This window comes from Heterocephalus glaber, unplaced genomic scaffold, assembly GCF_053883595.1.
Source record: "Heterocephalus glaber isolate CG9 unplaced genomic scaffold, H.glaber_assembly_v1.0 deba00001461, whole genome shotgun sequence".
In the NCBI taxonomy this organism is placed as follows: Eukaryota; Metazoa; Chordata; class Mammalia; order Rodentia; family Bathyergidae; genus Heterocephalus; species Heterocephalus glaber.
The window spans coordinates 40,335,680-40,362,019 of NW_028258308.1; the positions used below are offsets into that span (position 1 = coordinate 40,335,680).

The 26,340-nt window shown below is 43.4% G+C and overlaps 2 protein-coding genes across 8 annotated transcripts in view; one reads left to right on the top strand and one right to left on the bottom strand.

The window, feature by feature from the left end:
• Nsd3 (nuclear receptor binding SET domain protein 3) overlaps window positions 1–3,990 on the bottom strand; it is a 130,569-nt gene extending 126,579 nt beyond the window's left edge. For 4 of the 7 annotated variants that reach the window (XM_013076069.3, XM_004855352.4, XM_004855349.4 and 1 more), the window contains exon 1: window positions 40–3,990. The gene's annotated coding sequence lies outside the window, so the exon portion shown is untranslated. The remainder of the gene's footprint in view (window positions 1–39) is intronic. The other 3 variants (XM_004855350.4, XM_087217297.1, XM_087217296.1) reach the window with 1 other exon arrangement.
• Letm2 (leucine zipper and EF-hand containing transmembrane protein 2) lies at window positions 3,990–25,572 on the top strand. Its single transcript, XM_087217330.1, is given in 12 exon segments — window positions 3,990–5,564; window positions 7,527–7,607; window positions 9,752–10,007; window positions 11,970–12,113; window positions 15,727–15,861; window positions 16,546–16,731; window positions 16,733–16,747; window positions 17,975–18,094; window positions 20,898–21,011; window positions 23,483–23,575; window positions 24,209–24,301; window positions 25,255–25,572. Coding segments are annotated over 10 exon segments (1,047 nt in total). The 5' UTR covers window positions 3,990–5,564; window positions 7,527–7,607; window positions 9,752–9,923; the 3' UTR covers window positions 25,318–25,572.
• The last annotated feature ends 768 nt before the right edge of the window (window positions 25,573–26,340 follow it).

Here is a 26,340-nt window from a genome sequence, read left to right on the forward strand (position 1 = left end):
GTGTACACACACACACAAACACACACACACGCACTTTACCTTCAGTTTGTTCCATTCTAACCCCCGGGCCGTGTCAGCGCGATCACAGGAGAGACACGGAGGCCCGGAGTGGGGCTGGGGCAAGGGCAGGGGCCGCGGCCGCGGGGGGAGGAGACAGAACCGAGCTAGGCCGCAAGAAAGCCCGGGACTAGATTTCCCCCGCGCCGGACGCCCCTGCCATGGCGGCCGGCACCTAGGAGGGCCACGGCCGAGCCGGGCCGGGAGCGCTGCGGTAGGAGCGAGGCTGCGGGAAGTAGCGTGGGAGGGTAGGCGGCGGGACCCGGGTCGCCGGGCTGCCACCGGTGTCCAAGCGGAACCTGTGGTGACGGCCTGGCGGGGCAGCGGGGTCCTCGGGGCACGTTCGGAGTTCGCTCGCCCTCCGAGGTGCCCTGTGCTCAGCCCCCCGCCTCGGCCTCCGCCCCCGCCCCCGCCCCCGCCTCCGCGCTGGCCACCGCTCCCGCCGCCTCTCCTGCCACCGCCTCGCACAAAGCCCCCCCGCCCGACTCTCGGGGCGCCACCGCCAAATCCTCAGCCCCTCATTGGACCGCGGCGTCTGCCGGGAAATGCAGTCTGGGCTCGGGGCTCCGGAGAGGCGAGCGGAGGGCGGGAAGGCAGCGGTGCGAGCGCGTCGAGACTAGACGGAGACCGCGACCAGGCAGCGAAGGGACAGGAAGGGACGAAACGAAAACAAAACGAGACAGAGGGCGGGTCGGGTGGGGCGGGGCCTGTGAGGCGAGACTGGGCTAGTGCGTGTCCTTCAGTCTGAGAGAAAAACAGCGCGTTAGACGCCATATGGAACTCTCGGAGCGCACTGTTGTGCAGCTCCGCGGTGGCAGGAGGAACCAACACTCGGGGGCTGCTTAGAAGGACTGGAAAACAGCGGGACTCCGCTTGAGCCTCCCGCGCTGTCTCTGTCCGACACCTGTCAGAGAAGGCGCCCAGTCCAGCGGTCTGCATCTGGGGCCGAGGTGACAACTCGAGGCTCGTGCCTGGGCCGGGAGTACAGGCAGCCCCCGGGCGTGAGTGGCGGCGGCCCCGGGGTCCGCGCGCTCTTCCTGCTCGGCCCGCGACCCGAGGGCTTGTGGGTAGCCACGAGCGCGTCGCCCCGCCGCCTGGGGCCCAGGGGCCGAGCTCGGCGCCGTCACGTGCCACCGGGTTGCTCTCCCCCCCCCGCCCCCGCCCTTCGGGGCGAGTGACGTGGGGCGTCTGTCTTCCACGCGCGCCCAAGGAGAGGCGGGAACGGGAGGTGCGCTCTAAGCCTCTAGCCCCGCCGCGTTCTGGGAAATTGAGGGAAAACAATGGAAGGTTCCAGGCGTGGGGCACGGTAGAGAAGTCTTTCGGGGGCGTGCAGATGCAATGGTGTTTTCCTGGGCCCCGGTGGTAGTGACAGCGTTGCGGCACAGACGTGAACGTACAAAGGAAGTAGGCTGGCGGCAGATGAGGAAACCGATGCGTGCTCTGCTCTCTGTTCTGAGAATTCAAAACCGTATCGCTGCTAGACGTCATACTCTGCGTAGACATAGTGCCGGGTCTACTGAGTACCATTTTAAGAAATTCCTGGAAGCTTTCTTAAAATACCATTTAGGAGATTAGAAGATTCTTAGATCAATTATTTATTTTTTGCGATACTGGGGTTGAACCCAAGGCTTTCACGCTGAGCTACAGCCCCAGCCTTTTTTTTTTCTTTTTTAAAATGGGATATTGCTAAACCACTAAATTGCCCAGATTGGGATTGAATTTGCGTAGATCAGTTATTTTAATGGGCACTATTATGTATTAGTTTATTAACAAAAATCTGTTAATACTAAGGGTGAAGCCCAGCACAGTGGCGCACGCCTGTAGTCCCAGAACCCAGAAAGCTGAGATAGGAGAATCTCTGTGACTTCAAGCCCTGCCTGGGCTATGTAGTGGGTTTAAGTTCAGCCGGAAATACATAGCAAGCCCAGAAGCGTAGCTAAAGTTCATGCCGCCTGGGGCAGTTCTTCAATTTGCAGCTCTCCAACATAACTGAATATGTTAACCTAGTTAAATAGAAAAAAACCTTTTTGATAAATTTTATTTTATCCCATCCCCCCCATGTACAAAAGCCCTCCCTATGTACAAAAACTTTGTTTCCATTTTTTCCTTTCATTTTCACTTTAAATAGAAAAATTTAAATGACATATAGAAAAAAATGTGCCACTCCGGGCAACCGCCTCCTTCCCACCCCCTCAGCTCCCCACACTGTGCAAAACCCTGGCTCAAACAAAACAGGGCCAGGGATTTAGCTCAGTGGCCCTGGCACCTACCTGGCAAGGGCAAGGTCCTGAGTTCAATCCCCGGTACCAAAACAAAACAAAAAATCCTAAGGGTGATATTGAAAATGAAGGATTTCCATCATTATTAACTTCTATTTTTATTTAGTTTTATGTGTTTATAGTGTTATGTGTTCACTGTCGTGGCTCAGGCAGGTTTTGTAATTCCTGGGGCTCAAGCAATCCTCCTGCATCAGCTCCCAGGGTAGGTAGGACTATAAAGCACGACCCACTGTCCCACCCTGCTTTTAAAACTATTTTTAAGCCTAAGTTTTATGTAGTTACCAAAGTTAAAAGTGCTGAGGGTTTAGCTCAGTGGTTCCGCCGCCTGCCTCGCAAGCGCAAGATCCTGAGCTCAATCCCTGGTACCAAAAAAAAGTTAAAGATACATTAAAAGCACATTTTCATTATAAATGTCATTTTAAAACAGATGGCCAGCAGGTAGATGGGGACTACCTGAGCCTTGTTTGGCTCTATCTCCTGGAAAGGATTAAATTAACCTTATTTTTAACGGTAGCAGTGGCGCACACCTGTGGTCCCAGCACTCGAGAGGCTGAGGCAGGAACAGTGCCATGAGTTTGAGGCCGACTTGGGCTACATAGTGATTTCAAGGCCAGCCTGAACCACACAGAAGACCCTGTCTCCAAAACAATACATAAGAAAAAAATTAACCTTATTTTTTTCTATAGTTCTTTCTACCTCCATCCTTCTTTTCCCACCATCCTGGAACTTTGATATGTTGATAAACTGTTATCTTGGCTTAACACCTGGATTTTCCCCTTGAGAAGAATCTAGTAAATTGTCCCCTGGGATTTTATTTTAGCTTGCTTCCAATAGCTCTGCCAAAAACAAGTTTAAAATTGAAATTATGTGAGGTAAAAGTATAGAGCCTTCCTCCAAAACAGTAGAAAATACTGTTAATATTTGATCTAGAGCAATATCTAAGGAAATGAGCACTAGAATAATTTACATCTAGCATCTTACATAGATGTAATAATTTCAGTATCTGACATTTTCTGAAGTTGGGAACATGCTTACTCTTCTCCATAGAAAATGAGCAAGCAGTTCACCTAACGTAATTCTAAGAGGGAGGGCCAGGGATTTAGCTCAGTGGTTCCAGCACCTGCCTCACAAGTGCAAGGTCCCGAGTTCAATCCCCAGTACAAAAAAAAAAAAAAATTTCTAAGAGGGAGGAAAAAAGCAAGGCGGGGAGTGTGGGATTCTCTTCTGCAGATTATATACAGTTCCTTATATCGAATCACTTGTCCTGAAAGTCAAAGAAATTGCCGAGCCTGATTACAGGAGAAGGCAGACATTGCTTCTGAATACTTGGATTTTTACTAAGAAGGCTGTTTAACCCTTCCCTTTTAAAACTAGGATTGCTAAAAAAAAAAACCCCAACAACTAGGATGGCTGACACATGGCCATGGGAGGAAACCTAGCTCATCTTTCAAATGGTGGGCATGGAATCGTTCATCTGGTCTACAAATACTTAATGATTTTCTCTGTGCCCAGTTGTATGTGAATACAACGCATGAATATATTTCCTGGTAATGGGAGAAAAAAATAAAAACTAAGATGCATCATGTTCTGGTACAAACACCCAATGATAAATGTAAATGTATTTTGTACCTAAAATGTACCAATAAATATATATATATTTTAAAAAACATAAAAAATAAAATGGAGTCCGACTCAGCCATAAAGAATGAGAAACTAGACATTTTTAGCTAAATGCATGCACATTGAGGTGATACTCTTAAGTGAAATAGGACACGTGTAAATACCAAATAGTTTCTCTAGTTTGAGAAACTGAAAGTGTAAATAAGGATTAAAATGATGAAAATTAATAATTAATAATTTGAAATAGTAAGAAAAGGTCCAAAGGGGAAGTGGGAAGGGAAGGGGAAAGGAAAGAAGGGAAAGGAAAAATTATGAGAAAAGGAAAAAAATGGAAACAAAATCTTTGTAAATAGGGAAGAGTGGAGAGGGTGAAGGGAGCACAGGGAATGGGAAAAAAATAAGAACCAAGATACATCATGTACAGGTACAAATACCCAATGACAAATGTAAATAAATGTATTGTATACCTAAAATGTACCAATAAAAGAATTTAAGGGGAAAAAAAAGTATTTCCTGGTATAAAATGTCTCCCAGTGAAGTGAAAGGAGTATTTTGACATCTTTTTTATGATCTTTCCCAGAAAAGTACAAGTATATGGTAACGCGATGGTTCACTTATGAAATCAATATTAAAATTGGATTTATCTTTTAAAGCTCAAAAATTTGTCATCGGACATTTTCACGAGGGGAAAGGTAAAAGAGGAAGAAAGCTTGTAGATTTTCATTTAGTAAACCCACTGTGAAGTGAAACCTTTCTGTGGAAAGCTGGGCATTAGGCATGCACAAAGGGACCTCTAGTGGCTCAACTGAAAAATTTTGCCTAGTTTACATAGTTGATCCACTTGGTTATTGCCTGGAAAAAGCTTCATGGATTAGATTAAAAGCGGCCTGGATTTCCTACTGAAATTGAATACCCGCCATCTTTCATTCTTACAAATGTGCTCCCCAGATGACTAAAGTCTGTAGCCGGCTCACATGTGAAATCTCTGAGAAAGCTATTCCTTGCTGTCTGGTGTTAACCACTAAAATTTTCGTCCGTCTTTAAAAAGAAGAGATAAAATGGAGGGGAAGAAAGCACGGGTACAAAAATATTTCTAGATTTTTCACTTTCCCAAGATGGCTCAGTTGCCCATCCTAGGAGCTGAAGTGTCCGCAGATGAAGACGCGGGCATTGCAGGTGGGAGACAAGGCCAGGGCGGCGGTCACTGCCCAGGTGGCCGCGCCCAGGTTACGTCTGCGTGAGGCTCGTCACCACCCGGCGCAATCCCTATATCAATTCACAGCTCCTCTAAAGTACAATGTAAATGTTGGGATTTCCACACAAACGTAAGCAAAACCTGTTATGAGAACATTTATAAAAAGCAAATTTCCTTAGTGTAATTTCCAAATGAAGATTTCATGGCATTCCAGCCTCGGGGACTGGAGAAGTAGGAAGAACATTTTCCCTTCTACTTCCGCCCTTTCTGCTACCCCTTCAATCTCCTCCCCCGCGGGTCCCCGCAAACACTTCACAGTTGGAGGGGGTGGGGCGGAGGGCGATTACATCAAACTGCTGTCACTTGTGACTCAAGGTGGTTTCCATGGATACTATCAGACGTTTTACCCTAGGGTAAGAGGCTCTTTAACCAACTTTCACTCAAGAATTTTCCAGGGAGTTAGCCACAGACTATAGCGTGTGGTTAGGCAGTAAGACTCCGGCTTGGATTCGCCAGCACCAACGCCTAAACTAAATTCAGCAGACTAGTTTTCTGCCCAGGGTAAGGAGACCTCGTAGCCTCCTGGGAGACGCTACGGCGAACGACGCCCGCCCTCAGAACATTTTGAGAGCTCATTGGCTGGTGTGTGTCATCACTCAGTGACGTCACGAGAGAGGGACGAGAGGTGGAGGTATAGACTTGGCCTCTGGCTCTTCTAGCTTGCGGGTGTGAGAGAAATTGGGAAAGGGGGAGCCCCGCGGCGGGCGTTCCGAGGAGCCCTCCCGAGAGGTGGGGTCGGGCGGGCCAGACCCTCGGCTGTGACAAGCTGGTCCGCGCCTGCGTCGCCGTCCGCGAGGTCCCCTACCTCCGCTTCCAGCTCCTCACATCAGCACCGCTTACGCTTGGCGACTTCCAATTTCCACCGCGCTCTCCTCAGCCCTCGATTCACCCCTTGCCCGGCCGCTCAAACTTGGGACCTCAGTCTCCATTCCCCCTCCTTCTGCACTTCGCTTCCGAATTTTCCTTCCGCGTCCTGCGCACTCCTGCTCGTCTTCATTTCCAACACCCAGATCAGCAGCTAGGGCCCTTTTCCTGTCCTACCTTGTACCCTCCTCGCCAACAAAACCTCCGAGCCCACCCACAGCGGTCCACCCCACCCCACGCACGCGAAAGCCGAGGAGCAAGGGCGCGATCGGCGTAGTGCTGAGCCGCACGCAGAGGTGACCCGGGAGCAGAGTCGCCGCCGCGCAGGTCCGGTCTCCCCGAGCACAGAGCCTTGCCGAGCTCTCTGCAGAACCGTAGCCCAGGGGTAGAGGTTTCCAGCCAGGAGACACCTGGTGCTCCTGTGAGCCCGGCTGCAGGAAAGCAGAGTCGACAGCACGAGACACAGTACTAAGGCTCCTTGCTGCTCCTAGCTGAAAAGCGCCAGGGATTGAACCCGGGGCCTTTGCACTGAGTTTACATCCCCAGGCCTTTTTATTTTATTTTAGTTTATTTTTCATATAGAGTCCCTAAATCGCTGATTTGCTTAGGCTGAGTTTGAATTTGTCGTCCTCCGGCGTGAACCTCCCAGAGTGCTGGGATTATAGGCTTGTGCCTCTACTACAGGCTTGATTAAGCTTACTTATTTATTTGTCTGTCTATTTATTTGATTGAGCATGTTTAAAGGTACAGAGCTGGTCGTAGTGGCGCACACCTGTAATCCCAGCCCATAAGGAGATGAAGCAGGAGTATCGCTGAGTGTTCCAGGCCAGCCTGGGTGATGCAGTGAGTTCAAGGTCAACCTGAAGTACATAGTAAGAGCCTGTCTCAAAAAATCAAGTAACTAAATAAGTAATGAAAAAGCAAGTTCGGTTGGGGCTCTAGAGAATTGTTAGCCCTGGAAACTCACTTACCTGTACTTGAACCATTTGTAGGCACCATGTGTATCTTCAGTACTCCATAAATGAGATTAGTGAGTACTTTCAAGCATTAGGGTTTGTGGTAGCTTGGCCAATTATGGAAAAAACTAATTGAAAACAAATCCAAGATATTTGCTTTCTGTTTATTTTTAGGCTACAAATAGTGTCTTTTTCATTTTCCTAAATATTGGGCAACCGTTCAAGTTAGATTACTAGATATTATGAACCAGAAATAAAAATGTCTTTGAAAGCCGTATTATTTTCATGAAAATCATCTTACGGATCGTATTTATGCGTTGAAATCACCAAGTAACATTCTCAAATCCAGAGGTGAGAAAATATTATTTATGATTGTTGAAAATGAATTTTAATGAGATTGTGCACCTTTAATATCCACATTTTCTACCTGTGCAGCAGTTAAATCTTGATCTATTAACTGATTTTTTAAATACTAATTTGTTTTCTTTTGCCTAGGTCTCTATGTTGATTAGTTGAGACAAAAGTAAATATGGCCTTCTACAGTTGCAACTCAGTCTTAGCTATTGCCTCATCCAGGTAAGCATACGACCCCCCCCCCAGCAATATATGAACTTCATTCTTAGTGATGGAGAAGATAATGTGTAAAAGGATTGGCTTAGTGCCTGCTTAAAACTTTGCTGGCTTTAACTGTTGGTTCTTAGGAAGCTAACATTTTAATGTATTTTAAATTACCTAAAATTTCCTGTATGCTTTAGAATTCAAGCTGAGTAATTTTCTAGATGTGTGGTACAGGTAGGATACAGCTAAATCCACAGCCCCTAAAAGTCAGATATTCTTAACAACAATAACAAAAAAGAAATCAGATATTCCCCAGCTGTTAATATTTTTTCCAGCTGTTAATTTTAAAATTTAGCAAACATGGGCCAGGGATTTAGCTCAGAGGTTCCGCTGCCTGTCTCACAAGCACAAGGTCCCAAGTTGGATCCCTGGTATCAAAAAAAAAAAAAGATTTAGCAAACATTATTTTTGCTAGGGATTATAGTATTATCTCTATCTACTTTGATAAAATAGGTGGAACACTTGTGTCTACAGCCACTCTACTGATTATATGAATGTTTTAATGAAACATTTTGTGGTCCCTGTGGATATTAACCAGTCATATAATACTGCTTTGTCTATGGGTGTCTATAAACTCTTTCAAATAAGATTAGCCAGCCATGGTGGTGCACACCTGTAATCCCAGCACTCAGGAAGCTGAGGCAAGAGGATTGCCACAAGTTCGAGGCAAGCCTGGGTAACATAGTGAGTTCATGGCCAGTCTAAACTACATATGAGACCCTGCCCCCAAAAATAAAACAACAAAAAAACCCCAAATCAAATGAGAAGAACTTACAGCCAAAATATCCTTCCACTTAAAATTCCTCAAGAACATTAGGAATAAGAATTGAGCACCCTAGCCAAGGATTGCTACATTCTAGTACTGTGATAGTCCACAGTCCATTTAAACTGGTATATCAAATTGCGAATAAAAACTGAAAATGCAGGAAAAAAAAAAAGTTACTGGCAGAGATTTATTTTGGCAAAAAGATGTGGGTTTTTTTTCATTCTCACATTCTTTTTTTTTTTTTTTTTGTAGCGGGGATTGAACTTGAGACCTTTTGCTTGCGAGGCAGGCGGTGGAACCACTGAGCTAAATCCCCAGTCTCACATCCTATTTTTAAAAGCATGCCAAGATAAAAATACTCTTTGGCCCAAAGGGAGAATGTACAATGTATCTGATGCATAGTAAGTGCTCAGTGAATATTTCTCTGAATAAATAAATAATAATAGTGGGACAGGAATATGTCCTAGGACTAGCTTCCTCACTAGCTATTTTACTACTTTTTACTTCTAAGGACTTCATGTGACATTTATCAGTTACACAGGTATCACTCTAAAACTGAAAAAAAAAAAAAAAAAAATCTGACTTCTGGGCCAGAGATTTAGCTCAGTGGTTCCGGTCCCTGCCTGGCAAGCACAATGTCCTGAGTTCAATCCCCGGTACTGAAAAAAAAAATAAATGAAATAAATAAAAGCATCTGAATAAAGAGACTCTTCAGAAAAAAAAAAAAAAAAGAGAATATCTATCTGACTTCTAACATAGCACTTTCTTCTTCTCTCTCTTTTTTTTTTGTACCAGGGATCAAACTCAGGACCTTGTGCTTGTAAGGCAGGCGGCAGTACCACTGAGCTAAATCCCCAGCCCTATAGCACTTTATTCTTAAGCAGTAACGTGTGCTGGGCTTGTTTGTGGGTGCCTGTGATCCCAGCCCTCAGGAGGCTGAGACAGGAGGATTGCTGCAAGTTTGAGACCAGCCTGGGCTACATAGTGAGACCCTGTCGCAAAAAAAAAAAAAAAATTAACATAACAACATCTTATACTGAGTATATTCAACCATAGAACATACTATTTTTCAATGGGGTAAAAAGTTATATTTGGGATTGGGAGTGTAGCTCAGTGGGTATAGCATGTGCTTAGCATGTGTGAGGCCCTGAATTCAATCCCCAGCACCACCCTCAAAAATGTATAGGTACATTTATATGTATTTGTTCATTAATGAATATTAGCTGCTTACAGGCATAAAAAACCTTTTTCTTTCCCCAGATAAAATCTCTATTTCTTTACTTTCAAATTTGTAATAGTACATGTTCAATTCTGAGAATGTTGCTCTTTATTTCAGATTCGCCAGCCATTTTGTCCAGCCCATCTGCCCTTCTTCTTCCCTGTCTCTTGCATTTCTTCACTTGCCAGATTCTCATTTAAATAAGATCTACGTAAAGAACTACGGATGCAAGAAGCATTCGTACCTCAGTCAGTCGGGCACTAGAGCACTTTGTGTATGAACTAGACTCATGCAAAAGCTACACACATCGGCTTCTTGGCTGCAACAGGGGTCTGGAGAGCCTCAGCCAGAGAAAATCCCAGAACAACCCAAGGTAACAAGCTCTCAGCCCACGGAAAACACTGGGTCAAAGATCAAAGAAGAAAAGCGGTCTTATAGACAAAGAATTGTGAATGAACTTAAATATTATTACAATGGATTCTACTTACTTTGGAATGACTCCAAAGTGGCTGCCAGAATGGTTTAGAGGCTGCTGCATGGGCAGGTGCTGACCAGGAGAGAGAGATGAAGGGTAGGCAAGAATATATCTGAGCAAGAAACCATGAAATCAAAATGTACTATCTGGGAAGCTGGATGTGGTGGCTTCTGCCTGTAATCTCAGCACTTGGGTGGCTGAGGCAGAAAGATCATGAGTTTGAGGGCAGCCTGGACTAAGTTGTAAGACCTTGTCTCAAAATAAATAAATAAATAAAATTAAATGTGGGAACCAAGATTTAAACTCCAACTTCATCTTTAAAATACCAAGGGTGCCACATACCTAACTATTCCAGAGGCTGAGGTGGGAGGATTGGAGGCCAGCCTGGGCTATTTAGGAAGGCCCTGTCTCAAAAAAACATAAAGCTGGGGAAGTTGCTGAGTGGTGGAGTGCTTATCTATCATCCGTGAGCCCCTGTAATCAATCCCCAGGACTGAAAAAAATAAGAATAAAATAAATATAGCTTTCCTAGCATGCTTAAGGCCCTGGATTTGATTGTCAGCCACCTGCTGCCCTGCCTCCAGTCCTAAAGTAGGAGTGGTAACTACTGCTGAGGACCAGAAGAGTTTTTTGTTTTGTTTTGTTTTTTCGAGGCAGGTGTCAGCACCACTGAGCTAAATCCCTAGGCCTTGTTTTGTTTTTTATTTTGTATAGTGTTGAGAATGAACCCAAGACCCTCCTCATGGTAGCCAGGAGCTCCACACAGAGCAATACCCAGACCCTCAAGAATAATTCTTATTACCTATAGCATAATTACAATTCTATAGTTATAAATAATATATATATATATTTTAATTCTTAGATAAGGTCTTTCTATGTACTCCAAGCTTGACTTGAACTCACTATGTAGCCCATACTGGCCTTGATCTTACAGCGATCCTCCTCCCTCAGCCTCTTGAGTGCTGGGATTATAGGCATGCACCATCATGCCCAGCAATTATATTTTTTTAATATCTCCAAGGAGTTGAGAGGCTTCAGGTTTAATGTACATCAGAAATACAAAGTTGTTAATATATCAAGTATATGTGTGTTTTTTGTTTTGGGGGGTTTTTTGGTACTGAGGATCAAACTCAGGACCTTGCACTTTCGAGGAAGACAGTGGCACCACTGAGCTAAATCCCCGGCCCTAAAAAACGATTTTTTTTTTTTTTTGGTACCAAGGATCGAACTTGGGTCCTTGAGCTTGCACAGCAGGTGGCAAAACCACTGAGCTAAATCCCCAGCCCCTAAAAAACAATTTTTAAAGTCAAGTACACTGAAGGCCGGGGATTTAGCTCAGTGGCACCATGCATGCCCTGCAGGCTCAATCCTGAGTTTGATCCCTGGTACCAAAAAAAAAAAAAAAAGTCAAGTACACTGGCATGTAACTGTAGTCCCAGATACTATAAGGAGATTGATGCTTAGGCTCAATTGAGCCCAGGAGTTTGGGACCAGTTGGGCAACCTAGTGAGACCGTCTCATTTGAGTATGACCCCTCATTTGAATGAAAGCTAAGAGATGCCTTAATGTTTTGGCTGTCATAGATTTCCTTGAAGATACCCCATACATACTACTTCAGAGACATGGAAAAGAGAAAAACCTCACCTTTTCATTTTAAAAACCTGTTTTGGGTTTATGGTATATTAAGAACCAAGGCAGGGCCAGGGATTTAGCTCAGTGGTTCTGCCGCCTGCCTTGCAAGCATAAGGACCTGAGTTCGATCCCCGGTACCAAAAAAAAAAAAAAAAAAAAGAACCAAGACAGGCATTTTTTTTCATGTCTTAAAATAATTAAATATTGTTTATGCACTTAATTCTTCAGCTGTTAAGAACCTGTGTTGATTTCTTTCATTTGGTTCCATTCATGATATTCATAATTGTACTCTTCATGGAATTCTTGATACCAGTGTTTCTGAAGCTCTTCCCAGATATGTTGCCATCAACTTTTGAAAGTGAATCCCAAAAGGTATGCAGAATTTAAAAAAATTTTTAAAGTTAATAGACATTATTTTTCAGTCCAATTTTAAATTTGCAGAAAATCAGGCAGAAAATACAGTGTTCTCCTATACTACTACTACCTCTCACACCCAATTTTCTCTATTGTTAACATCTTGCCTTAGTACGGTACATTTGTTACCACTAAAGAACCAATACTGGTACTTTTTTTTTTTTTTTGGTACCAGGGATCAAACTCAGGACCTTGTGCTTTCGAGGCAGGTGCGGTGCCACTGAGCTAAATCCTTGGCCCTGGGTTTATTCTTTGTGGCGTACAGACCTGTAGGTTTTGTAAATGTGTATGTCATGTGTCTGCCGTCAAGTCTCATACAGAATAGCTCCGCTGCTGTAACATCAATCTCTTGTGCTCCACTTGTTTGTGCTGCTTCTCTTTCTCCCCTCGACCGTGGCAACCACTGATTTTCATTGTCTGTAGTTTTGCCTTTTCTTGAATCTCATGTAGCTGGAATCATACCTATGTAGTCTTCTCAGACTGGCTTCTTTCATTTACTGATATGCAGTGAAAATTTTTCCAACTCTTTTCATACTTTTGAAACATTAAATAATAATTCTATGTGTGGATATACTGTACCACAGTTTGTATATCCATTCACCTTTTGAGAATGGGTTGCTTTCAATTTTTGGCACTTTTGAATAAAACTACTGTAAATAGTTGTGTTCAGGTTTTTGTGTGGACTGGACGTGAGCTTGCCCCTCACTTGGATAATAAGTATACACCTAGGAGAGTGATTGTTGGGCCCTACAGTAAGACTATGCTTAGCTTTGCTGAACTCAGGAGGGAGGGCAAAAGCGGACAGGCTGAGGGAAAGGAAAGGAAAGGAAGGAGGATGGCGGCTGCCAGGCTAGTGGAAGAAATGTGGAAACAGTCAAGGCATCAGGTCAGGGACAGTGCACTGCCTCGCTGTGTATGCAGACCCTACAGCTTCCTGTCAGTCTGAGTGGAGGCTGCCGGTGGAGACTCAATGCCAGAGTTTAAAATGCAGCCTCCAGAAGACAAGAGTGTCACTAGAATTATGTGGATATGGACTGGATGCTTGTGCTCTTGGGTTCAGCAAGGGAATGGACAAGGCCGAGGATAATGTTCCATTGTCTGGATATACCCCAGTTTATTTACCCACCTACTGAAAGTACAGCATCTTGGTTACTTCCAAGTTTTAACAATTGCAGTATGAGTAAATCTGCTCTAAACATTTATGGGCAGGTTTCTTTTCAAATCAATTTTACTTCAATAAGTAAATAGTGTGATTGGTGGGTCATTAAAAAAAAAAAAAGGAAATTGCTAAACTCTCTTCCAAAGTGGCTCTGCCATGCTGAATCTGTCCCCTGCCCCCCCATGAATGAGTTCCTCTTGTTCCACATTTTCCCCAGCAATGTTGTCAGTGTTTTGCAGATTAGCCACTCTAATAGGTCTGTCCTGGAATTGCCTGGTTTTAACTTACAGTTCCCTGATAGTATATAATGTTGAGCACTGTTTCATGTGCTATTTGCTATCTTTTTTTTTCCCTCTCTGGGTACCAGGGATCAAATTCAGGACTTTGTGCTTGCAAGGCAGGCGCGGCCACTGAGCTAAATCCCCGGCCCTTGCTATCTTATATTTTCTTTGGGGAGGTGTCTGTTTAGACTTCTTCAGTTGAGTAGTTTGTTCTATTGTTGTTTTGAGGGTTTGTTTTTTGGTATATTTTGGATATTTTAATCTTATCAGATATATTTTGCAAATATTTCTTGTAGTTTATGAGTTATCTCATAGTTATGGCTTATCTTTTCATTCATTAAACAGTGTCTTTCACAGGGGAAACACTTGTAATGAAACCCAACTTGGCAATTTTTTTTTCTTTCTTTTTAATTTTTATTTTATTTTTTATTTTTTCAGTCAAAAAATTCACTTTAAAATTTGGTACATTTTAGCTGTACAATATAATGACATTCATCATTGGAGATATGCACCTTTACATACTCTCAATTTTTTTTTTCTTTCATAATCGTACTTTTGGTTTTGCAGCTAAAAGCCCATTGTTAAACCTAAGATCATCTACTTTTCTTTCCTGTTTTCTTCTAGGAGTTTTATAGCTTTACAGTTTATAGTCAGGTTTATGATCTATTTAGAGTTAATTTTTGTGAAAGGTGTACTGTGAGTGCCTAAATTTTTTTTGCATATGACTATCCAGTTTTGCCAGCATTACTTATTGAAAAAGACTCTCTTCTCCACTAAAGTTTAACTATAAAATGAAATTCCATTTTAAATGTGATGACTAATTAGGTAGTGGGTATGATTTATTGAACAAAACACTCTTCATTGCTCATGCGCAGTCCCTGAAAAGAGGGTGCCTGGGTGACCACTGTGAAGGGGATGGGCTAGAACACAGGCAACTTCATTTCCTCTTTTCTGTGTCATCTTACTAGATGATGCTATGAAAGTCTGTCTAAAACACCTTTAGAGGGGCCAGGGATTTAGCTCAGTGGTTCTGGCGCCTGCCTTGCAAGCGCAAGGACCAGAGTTCGATCCTTGGTACTAAAACAAACAAAAAACACCTTTAGAGGGCAAAGAGGACAACTGTTGTTTTTGGTTTTTTTTTTTTGGTACCGGGGATCGAACTGAGGACCTTGTGCTTACAGGGCAGGCGGCGGAACCACTGAGCTAAATCCCTGGCCCAAAGAGGACAACTTTTAAGTCAGTAAGATTGGAAAATGTTTCACAGAAGAGGTAACTTTGGAACTGAGACTTAAAGAGTGAATGGAATTTTATCAATCTGTAAAAGGTGTTCTGGATAAGAAGAGTAACACTTAAAATGGCATAATGATGTAAGAGAACATGACATAGTCCCACACTTCTGATTTGCTCTTCGTGGTTGGAGTTGGGAATAGAAGGGAATCAGTGGCAGGAGGAGACAACTTAAAAAATAAATACATTGATAGATTCCTGTTTCTGTTTACCCCCTTAGGTCCTGACCATGGTTGTTTTTTTTTTTTTCTGACCATGGTTGTTTTGAAAATGCCACCACACTACATTTTTCTTTTCTTTTTTTTGGTACCGGGGATCGAACTTGGGACCTTGCGCTTGTGTGGCAGGTGCTGGAACCACTAAGCTAAATGCCAGGCCCCTACATTTTTGTTTTTGTTTTTTTGGTATTGGGATTGAATTTAGGACCTTGTGCTTGCCAGGCAGGTGCAGTGCCACTGAGCTGCATCCCTGGCCTAATAGATCTTTCTAAATAATGAGAAAGTCTCCCAATCAGGGGACATTTTTTTTGGTACCGGGGATCGAACTCGGGACCTTGTGCTTGCAAGGCAGGCACCAGAACCACTGAGCTAAATCTCCAGCCCAGGGGACATTTTTGATCTGTCACATGCCTATGATCATTGCATCAATGAGAAATAAATTCAAATTAGAAAATGGGTTTCAAATAGTCTATTTTATATTTCCTTTGGTTCTCACAAAACTCAGTTAAATCTGTAGACAATCCAGTCTGTATTACAGGGGTGAGCAATAACGAGGTGACAGTTATTTCTCCTATCTTTACCTAGTTGCAGTCATAAAGAATTAACTTTTCCTTTCTACTGCAAAGGAAGAGCAGAGAAAGAAAATGGCTGCGAAGTTGGAACTAGCAAAGTTCCTTCAAGAAGCAATTACAGAAATGGCAAGGAGGAACAGAGGCAAGCTGGGAGAGGCCTCTGCACAGCTGTCATCCTATGTAAAACAGGTGTGTGTCTTTCATGTTGTATCAAATGACTTCTGGGCTGGAATTACATGAGAAGTACACGTCATTCTGAGTCTTCCAGATTGTCCACAATCTTTGAAAGTGCAAATACTGAAATAATAAATGTATGATTTTTTTTTGGTACCGGGGATCGAACTCAGGACCTTGCGCTTGTGAGGCAGGTGACAGAACCACTGAGCTAAATTCCGGCCCATAAATGTATGATATTTAAACACTTGACATTTTAAACATAGTACTCTGCAGAAAAGGCTACCTTAAAATAATCATTGTGTTATCTGAGTGTGGTGGTACAGGCCTATAATCCTATCACTAGGGAGGCTGAGGCAGGAGGATCATCAAGAGTTTGAGACAAGCCTGGACAACATAGTGAGTTCAAGGCCAGCCTGGACAACATAGTGAGACCCTATCTCAAAAAAAAAAAAAAATCATTATGTTGAAGAGGATGATAAATTCTTGGAAAAAATGTCAAACTTTTGAACTACTCCTGATTTTTCCAATAATTTAGTTTGACTTCAGATTTCTTTACTCCTCTTTGAACTACAAGGCCCATTTCCAGGGAGCAAATAGAGCCCATAACTACTTTGATATTTCTTTCAAATACTCTAATGGGAAGGTTATGGGAAGTAGGCAACACATTTTAATTAGCCTCTTTGTTCCGTTGCCTAGGTCCAGATAGGCCACAAGCACAGCACAAAGGAGATGGTTCGCTTTTCCAAACTCTTCGAGGATCAGCTGGCCCTAGAGCACCTAGATCGGCCTCAGCTGGTTGCCCTTTGCAAGCTACTAGAATTGCAAACCTTTGGAACCAACAATTTGCTTCGCTTTCAGCTTCTGATGACACTGAAGTCTATGAAAAGCAGATGACAGAGTAAGAGTTTAGCCATGGCTCTCGGGGATCCCCAGTGGATGGGGAGGGGCACTTTTGTCAATAAGTACTGTGTTCTCTGTCTGCTCAGGCACTGATTCTGGCAAAATAAGTGGTTTAAACAGTCACTGCCATGATGATCTGGTTTTTGTTTAGTCATTTTCAGAATTGTCTATTGTGCTGGAAACAATTTTTTTGAGAAGGCCATCATAACAGTCAGTGCTTTGACTCGAACTTATATAGAAAGCAGGTAGGACTTGCTGCATAGGAAGTAGCAATAGCAGCTCAATGTATTTCTGGCAAAGCTATACCCACACCTTTGCTCCCCTATCACGGAGCTTATGCCAAAGTAAATATTCTGTTGGTTGAGTTGGCCTGGTAAGAAGGGTCTGGCAGAACATAATGCTGGGAAAAAACAGCCCAGTTGTGTTATAGAAGGCACCATTTGGACCATAACTACTAATTAGACTCCTTTAAAAAATGGAAAGGATGGCCGGGGATTTAGCCCAGTGGTTCCGTCGCCTGCCTCGCAAGCTCAAGGACCCGAGTTTGATCTCCGGTACCAAAAAAAAAAAAAAAATGGAAAGGATGTTTCTTCAATCTAAGTCAGCTGCTAAAAAGCATTCTACCTGAGGGAGCAGGTTTCCCAGAACTGAGAAAGCATGATCCCATTGGCCTCATTTGGATTTCAGATGTTGCTTTCAGCACTTTGGCATAAATAATACTGGTCCCAGGAGGGCCATAGCTTTGGATCACACCAAGCAGAAACTGTAGTATGTTATTTGTGGAGGGAGTTTTGTGGACCAGAGGGGACCATTCTTGCCTGGTGTAGTGGTGGGGGACAGTGGTGGAAAAACAGCACTGGGACACCCAACAAATACTACCTTGAAAGCTTTTCAAGTGAAAATCTAATGAATAGTAAAGATGCTATGCAAGGGAAGAGATGTCACAACCAGGCAAAATGCAAATCAAGAGGGGAAATACTTTGTTGATAAAATGTTGGGGAGGGGTTATCTAAATATTTCTATGGTTAATATCTGTTAAAAGGATTCCCTTCATCGCACACCTTCCAAAGTCACCTTGTATTTTAGGATCCTGACATGCACAATAGTACAGGAGATAGACACAGTTAAAGCAAGAGATTCTGGGTTTCCACTGGGTTGCTAGAATATAGAGATTGGGTAAAATTGGAACCAAAAGATCTGATACTGTTCCTTACATTTCTTGCAGATAATTGCCAAAGAAGGGGTGAAAGATTTGAGTATGTCAGAACTGCAAGCTGCCTGTAGGGCCCGAGGCATGAGGTCACTGGGTCTCACTGAGGAACAACTGCGACAGCAGCTCACAGAGGCAAGTCAGCCATACCCAGGCCCCCTCACAGAACTGTAGTCAGTGATTCACAGACCTCATTTTTTATTCTATTTCATAAGTTTGTTGGGCAGCTTTCTGTCACTGTGACAAAATGCCTGAGATATTTAACTTCTAAGGAGGGCCGGGGCTTTAGCTCAGTGGTTCCGCCACCTGCTTCTCAAGCATAAGGTCCCGAGTTCGATCTCCGGTACCAAAAAAACCAAAAAAATCTTCTAAGGAGAACACATTTATTTGAGCTTGTGGTTGGCAGAGGTTTCAGCTCATGGTTGCTTGGCTCTGATGCTTTGGGCCTGTGGCAACACAGAGCATCAGAGAAAGCCTCTTCAACGCATGGTGCCTGGAAGCAAAGAGAGAGGAAGAAGAGGGGCTAAGGTCCCAGTGTCTGCTTCAAGGGCACACCCCAGTGATGTCATATCCTCGAATTAGGTGCCGCCCTCTAGGGACTGTGAGCAAACCTGCAACACACAGACCTTTGGGAGATGTTTAAGATCCAAACCATAGCACAGGGGAGCCATCTTACCTAATTTACCTTATTTCATCCAACAGTGGGACACTGAAGTAGCTAGATTTATTTTGCATTTTGACAGGGATGGGACACTATATTAGTTTTCTTTTTCTTTTTTTTTTTTAAACTGGGAATTGAACCCAGAGCCTTTGCACTGGCTGCCCCCTGCCCTTTGTGGCAGTCTGGGTTCAAACTTGCAGTCTCCTGCCTCAGCCTCCCAGAGTGCTGGGATTACAGGCATGTGCCATAATACCTGGCTTGTATTAGTTTCCTATAGCTGTTATCACAAACTGCTAACTTAGTGTCTTAAAACAACACTCACTTGTTAGCTCACAGTTCCATAGGTCAGGAGTGCAGGCTGTGCTCCTTTCAGGAGGTTGTGAGGAATAATCCACAAGCTAGTTCATTTTTTGGCTGAGCCTACTTCTGTGGAGCTGTAGGATGGAAGTCCTTGTTTCCTTGCTAGCTGCTAGCCCCAAGCTACTCAGCTCTGGAGGCCACCTGTATTCTCCACCTCTCAGCCCCTCCATCTCCAACGCCATGCCAGATTCCTTCATGCTTCCAATTTTGGATTTCCTCTTTCTTTTTTTCTCTTCTTTTCTTTCTCCCACATGCTGGACAGATGTTCTGCTACTGAGCTATATCTCTAGCCGGGTCTCACCAGGTTGCCCAGACTGGCTTTGAACTTGCAATCCTCCTAAGTAGCTGTGATTATAGGTGTGTGCCACTATGTCCAGTGTTCTTTGTGCAAATCAAAATAAAAAAAAAAACAACAAAATGACATATGAACAATATTATCCCTTTATAATAGCAAAATATTTGAGAGCTTAAAGTTCTTTAATAGGAGGATCATCAAATAAATTGTAGCATTTCCACACATGAAATCCTTTAAGGATGTTTAAGAAAGGAGCAATACTGCATCTACTAACATGAATCAATATTCAAGATATTTCAGTGGGAAAAACAAAGAACTAAACAGTGTGTGTATGTCACCCTTTGTGTAAAGATTAAAAATATCAATTTGTATGTGCCTCTATATCTCAGGAAGATTATATAGGGAAGAGAATGGCTAGAGAATAGGATAGAATGAAAATTTGTTTATATTGAGTACATTGTGCTTACCTGTGAGTTATGTCTTGATCATGTTTGTATAATTGATCTAAAAATATTAAAAAAAAAAAAAAGCTTGGTCAGGCCAGGCGTGGTGACACACACCTGTAATCCAAGCACTTGGAGGCTGAGGCAGGAGGATCACCGCAAGTTCAAGGCCAGCCTACTCTATCTAGTGATCTAGTGAGTTTAAAGCCAGCCTGAACTACATAGTGAGACCCTGTCTCAAAAAATAAGGCAGGCAGGGCCAGGGATTTAGCTCAGTGGTTCCGCTGCCTGCCTTGCAAGTGCAAGGACCCGAGTTCGATCCCCAGTACCAAAAAAACAAAACAAAAAATAAGGCAAGCAGGGCTGGGGATTTAGCTCAGCAGTGCCATGCCTGCTTGGCAAGCACAAGGTTCTGAGTTCAATCTGCGGGACCAAAAAAAAAAAAAAGGCAGTCAAGCAACCTTGGTTAAGCTGGGTATGGTGACACATACCTGCAGTCCCACCTACTTGGGAAGCTGGGACAGGAGGATAGCAAGTTCAAGGCCAGTATGGGCAACTGGTGAGACCACCTCAAAATAAAAATGACTGAGAACATGGTGGTAGAATGCTTACCTAGCATGTGTGAGGCCCAGGGTTCATTCTCCAATACTGGGGGAGAAAAGTGTAGTCAATTTAATAGTTACTTACATCTGCAGTTTATCCTCATTGTAATGTTTATTTATTTAGGCAACAAGGATCAAACTCAGGACCTTGCACTTTTGAGGCAGGCACGGTGCCACTGAGCTAAATCCCCAGCCCTGTGTTTTTGTTTTTTGAGACAGGGTTTCATTATGTAGCTCAGGCTGGCCTTGAACTCAGTATAGAGCCTAGGTTGGCACTGAATTCAAGGCAGTCCTCCAGTCTCAGTCTCCTAAATGCTGGAATTATAGGTATGCACCATAACACCCAGCTTCTAATTTTTGTTTAAGAGAAGATACTTAGCTCCTTTGATCCCAATTGGGTTGAGAGCTTAATTGAACACGTCCTCTCTGGGCAGTAGTAAGGGAAGCTGCTCGGTACTTGCACTGGTGCAGAAGTAGGGAGAATGGTGTTTTCTTCTGCCATGAATATCAGCAGGAGATGGGAAGAACAATGGGTGATCGAGGGTCCCTTCTAGCTCTGTGCTTCCCTGTTCCTTAGTGGCTGGACCTGCACCTACAGGAGAATGTGCCCCCATCTCTGCTGCTGCTTTCTTGCACCTTCTACCTGATAGATGTGAAGCCAAAGCCAACTGAGATACCTCAGCATGGAGAGGTGAGTAACTGGGCTGGGAGTCTCTGGATTCCTCACAGCTGAGCCCTCTCCACCAACGTCTGACTTCCTCTTGCAATCGGATAGGTGTTTTTAGAATTTGGCCCAGTGGCTCTAACATCTTTTTAAGATTCCGTGGCAGTGCTCACTTGTGGTGTGTGAAGCCCTGGGTCCCACTCTGGCATAACCTCCTTCCTCTAACCCCCCTCCTCCCAGACCACCTAGCCCTGGGGCTATTTAACCCAAGCCTGAAGTAGAAGCTTTTATTCTCTCTCCTGAAATACCTAGTCTTCTTCATTAGCAGACTTCTCCCTGCCCCAACTGCTTTTTCCTTTTAAACCAAATAGTTCCTATTCTTTTATGTCTTATCCAGATTCCTGTTCATTTTAAAGCAAAGAATGTCTAGCCTAGAATGTAAACTTTTGTCTCCCTTCAACTCGTTTCCTTAATCACTTTGCCTTTAACTCAGCAATACTTTTCCTGTTGGTATTTTACTGAAGCAGCTTCTCAGCGTGGGCCAGGCCCTAGCAAGCGTCTTGCTGTGGGCCCCTCAGAAAAGGCCTCACTTTCTCCTCCCAGCTTCCGGTCTGCCTTACTGTCTTATGAGTGAGAAAGGAAAGACTGCTGTAGGATGCTACATGCTTGGCCTAGCAGATGACTCTAGGTGCTCAAGGTGAGGACTGGTCATTTTTGATCTCAGATGTGTTCTTGACTACCAGGACAAGTCGAGGGTCATTTGAAGGCTAGCATGAAAAGTCTATTCCAGGAAACACTGTCTTGCTTTCTGTTTATGTATTTCCAGACAGGAATCTGATTTTGAGATTTATCCAGGATGGATTCTAGGAAGACTAGGAGCAATTTCTTTGTAAAGACCATGGAGGCTGGCTAGTGAGTTCTCACTTGATCAAACTCCTGGGTCTACCTAGTGCAGACTGAAGTTATTTGTTATTCTTAGAATGGCCCCAGGAACTTGCAAGGAAATCTTGGAGGAGCAGTGTCTCAGAGCTAAATCTGGGTTCTCAGAATTATTATAGATGCTGCTTTGTAGAAGGGTAAGAAAAGACTTTAGGACAAAGGCCACAAAAGCTCCTCAGAATTGTGTTGGTTGTTCTTTTCATCCATGTATTTAAATTTCCATTTTTTGGGCCGGGGATTTAGCTCAGTGGTTCTACCGCCTGCCTCACAAGCACAAGGATCCAAGTTCGATCCCCAGTACCAAAAAAACAACAACAAAAAATAAATTTCTATTTTTCATATGTTCTAAACAGAACAGATAGCATTCTGGGCTGTGTGAAGAATTGAGACATCATTCTGGGTGGGTGTTATGATGCATGCCCATGAGCTCAGCATTCAGGAGGCAGAGGCAAGAGGATCACTGAGTTTGAGGCCAGCCTGGGCTACATAGCGAGTTCAAGGCCAGCCTGGGCTATATGGTGAGACCCTGACTCGAACAAAACAAAGCAAAACAAAACAAAGACAACAACAAAAAAAGAATTGAGACATCAAATTGAATATACTATAGTCCAGTAATGGTGAACCTTTTAGAGCTTTCAGTGGTATGGACAGCCCACTGTGGCACATGTACCATAGGTTTGCCACCACTGCATATAGTCCCTTTCCCTATAGGAGTAACAAACTGGGCTGGGGATTTAGCTCAGTGGTTCCACTGCCTGCCTTGCAAGCACCAGGACCCGAGTTCAATCCCCAGTTCCAAAAAAAAAAAAAAAAAAAAGGTGACTCTTTATAGGAGTAACAAACTTATTTCCAAAGAGCAGTGTTGTTTTTTTCAAAGTTAAGTGATGTAAATCTTACAGGTAGGTAACTAGTTATCCTACCATGGCTCCTAATCTAATCTGTCATCTGTTCTACTACCTCCTTCCATTTTCCTTCTGATAGTTACCCAGGCCTTGCACATGATAAGCCTGCACTTTGCCAACAATCTATACCCCCAGCTCCTCAAGAGCTTCTGTTAAGCAGTACCTACCATTTTAGTCAGGTGGATTTACTATTATGGCACCAGAGATGGTGTCCACTCTAAGTTATGTCAGTGCTAATAGAAACTGAGTAGTTGAGAAATAGCAGCTTTTTTTTTTCCTGAGAGTGAGAACAGGCAAGTCAGTGGATTGCTAATGACTAGATCTTAAATACTAGACTCTAGAGTGCAGCTTTTGTAGAGTGTTCAAAACTCATAGAAAAATAACCTTAAGTTGCTATTTCAGGGACATATTTTTTTTTGGTACCGGGGATGGAACTCAGGTCCTTGCGCTTGTGCAGCAAGCGGCAAAACCACTGAGCTAAATACCCAGCCTAAGGGATGTATTTCATATGTTACTCATAAAGGGTGTAGTCAGAGGAGGAAGTCGGGATTTAGTAGAAAGCAAATCATGCTGAAAGGCATTGACTACTGTAAAGGAGTTTCTGAGTTTCAGGAAGAGCAGAAAGCTTATGTTTCTGCAAACTGCTTCTCTCCCTAGGCTCTGAAGATGGACGTTCCCCTGGGATTGCCTACTTCCCCCAAATCTAAAGGGAACATGGTAGATTCTGCACCTCAACTGAAGGGAACTAAGGTTAGACAGTTCCTTTCCACTTGATTAAATTAAAAATAAGGATAATGATGTTAATTTTTCTATAAATAATAATATATTAATAAAACCAAATTTCAATACAATTGTATTGAAAGCAAGGAATATTTATTGTACTGTTTAAAAGTAGAACATTTCCTGGCACACACCTGTAACCTCAGCACTTGGGAGGCTGAGGCAGGAGGATTGCCATGAGTTCGAGGCCAGCCTGAACTACATAGTGAGTTCAGGGCCAGCTTAGACTACACAGCAAGATTCTGCCTCAATAAATAGATAGATAGATAGATAGATAGATAGATAGATAGATAGATGATAGATAGATAGATAGATAGATAGATAGATAGATAGATAGATGTTGAACGTTTGGAGCCAGGGGGTGTAGCTCAGTGATAGAGCACTTGCCTAGCGGCTGTGAGGCTCTGGGTTCAATTTTCAGCACTGAAAAAGAAAAAAAGTTTTAACATTTGGCTACATGTTCTTAGGGTCTAGTTTTTGCTTTCTGAACCTTGTGCCAGAATAAGAAATAGTTGTTAAAAGTTCCCTCTAGCCATGGTAGTAGACCTAATGTACCTTTAGTTTTTAAAACCAGTAACCCAGCTCTCAGTTCTGATCTTTAAGGATGAAGAGTTGATGCAGCTGCCGCCAGTGCCGTCATCACCAAAACCACCACCGACATCTATCTCATTACCCATTGCTTCTTCTAAAGAAGCTGTAAGTATCTAAGAAGAAAAAGAAAAGCCTGAAAAACAAAGCAAGAACCAACAAAAGACCTTTTCTTTGAGTTATCTCCAAGGATAGTGAGACTAGAATTACAACATTGCAAAACAGTACATAATTATTCTCGTCATCCAAACAGGAAGTTGGGGTGAAATTTAGTCATCTTATAACCACTGCATTTTTTACCACAATTATCCTAAAGTGGAAAAAATAATTACCAGCCAATGCAATGGTGGAGCAGACCTAAACATGTTAAGTTTATAAGCTAATTACCATATATGCACTGGATGGAAATAGTTTCCATATGTTGGGTACTTTACACAGGCTTCTGATGTCAGGAAATACTAACAGGAAAGCAATTTAAATTTCAGGAGCAATGGATGTAAATAAGAAATTACTTATCTGTCCACTCCTCATTTGGGTGAAGGAATTTGAGGCAAGGGCAGAAAGCATGACACAAGTAAATAGGGGCTCACAGGAGAGTTGAACTGTGAAGTGGGACTGGTGGACCAATGCTGCTGGTAGAAGAATCTGTAACATGCAGATAGGGTATGCACCCAGTGATCCCCAGGCACATGGAGGTCTGTTTGCATTCCTCATTTAAAAAAAAAATTTTTTTTTTCCCCCTCATTTTCATTACCAACATAAATCAAACTCAGATTTGACTTTGTGATCTGTTAAGAAGGGAGGGCCAGGGATTTAGCTCAGTGGTTCCAGCGCCTGCCTTGGAAGTGCAAGGTCCTGAGTTTGATCCCTGGTACCCCCCCCCCCCCCAAAAAAGACAAGGGAATGGGCTGGGGATTTAGCTCAGTGGTTCCAGCAGCACCTGCCTCGAAAGTGCAAGGTCCCGAGTTTGATCCTCGGTACCAAAAAGAAAGACAAGGGACTTCTGAAGAACTCACACATCTGATTGTGACCAATGCCTAAAGTCCTTGTTTTATACCTAGGCGCTCCAGGTCAAATCCCAGATGACATCCCAGAACAGCAAGGCAAGTTCAAAAGGAGCCTAAGGACCACTTGGGGGTGGAGCGTGCTCTCTCCACCTGTGGCTGGCAGTGGTACCTGTGAAGGACATCCAGCTAAGGCTGTGTCTACTTTTAGATACAGGATCAGTCATTTAGTCCTGGGGGCAACCCTGAGGCCTTGGAACCATTCCAGGCCATGTCTGCTGTGACCCAAGTTCAGGCCTTTAGAAATGTAGTCCCGAAGTTTACTTCCTCTGTAGCACTGTCATTCCACTAAACCTTATGCAAAGCCCACCCCCACCATGTTGAACTGCTTCCTGTTTGTGTGCATCTTTTCAGAGTAAGGTTTTTGTTGTTGCATAATGGAATCTGTTTGGCACCTTGGATACTTCTGTGGCTGGTGGCTTGGAATCCCACATTGGAACTTGCAGACTCCAAACGCCATCTTACAAGGACCTGGCCAACTTTTTCAGAATGACTTAACAGTAGGAACAGTGCCTTGGAACAGCACCCTGAGATGGGAAGGATATACTTCTCAGTAAGGTTTTTTCTGGATATAAAGGGAAATCTTAGAAGATGGGAAGTTAAACAGATTGGCAGTCACAAAGGCCTGGCCGCTGGGCACGTGTGGCAGACATTCCCCTCCAGAGGTATGGAGGCTGCAGAAATCTGGGAGTGGCCACTATTCTAGCACATATGAGATTCATTAGCCACCATTTTGCTAGGAAACATAATTAAGAGTCTAGCCTTAACCATTTGTTTGTGCTGGATGTGTTTTTCTGATCAGCTTGTCTTTCACAAGTAAGACTGTTAGTCATACAGTGGTTGAGTCTAATAGAGTCCCTGCGCTCTGCAGGAACAAGTCCTGTTCAGATATTTCTCTTCAGTGTTCTCAGTATTAACACTGGAACTGGTCAGGTTGCCGTCCACCTGACCAAGAGCTTTGTTCACTTGTTCTGAGATTTAAAGTAAAACTTAAGATCTTCTCTGCCTGGAATCATCTAGATGAGAAATGTCACCAGCACTTACAGTAAGATCATGGGCTTTAAAACACTTAAGCTTCTCCAT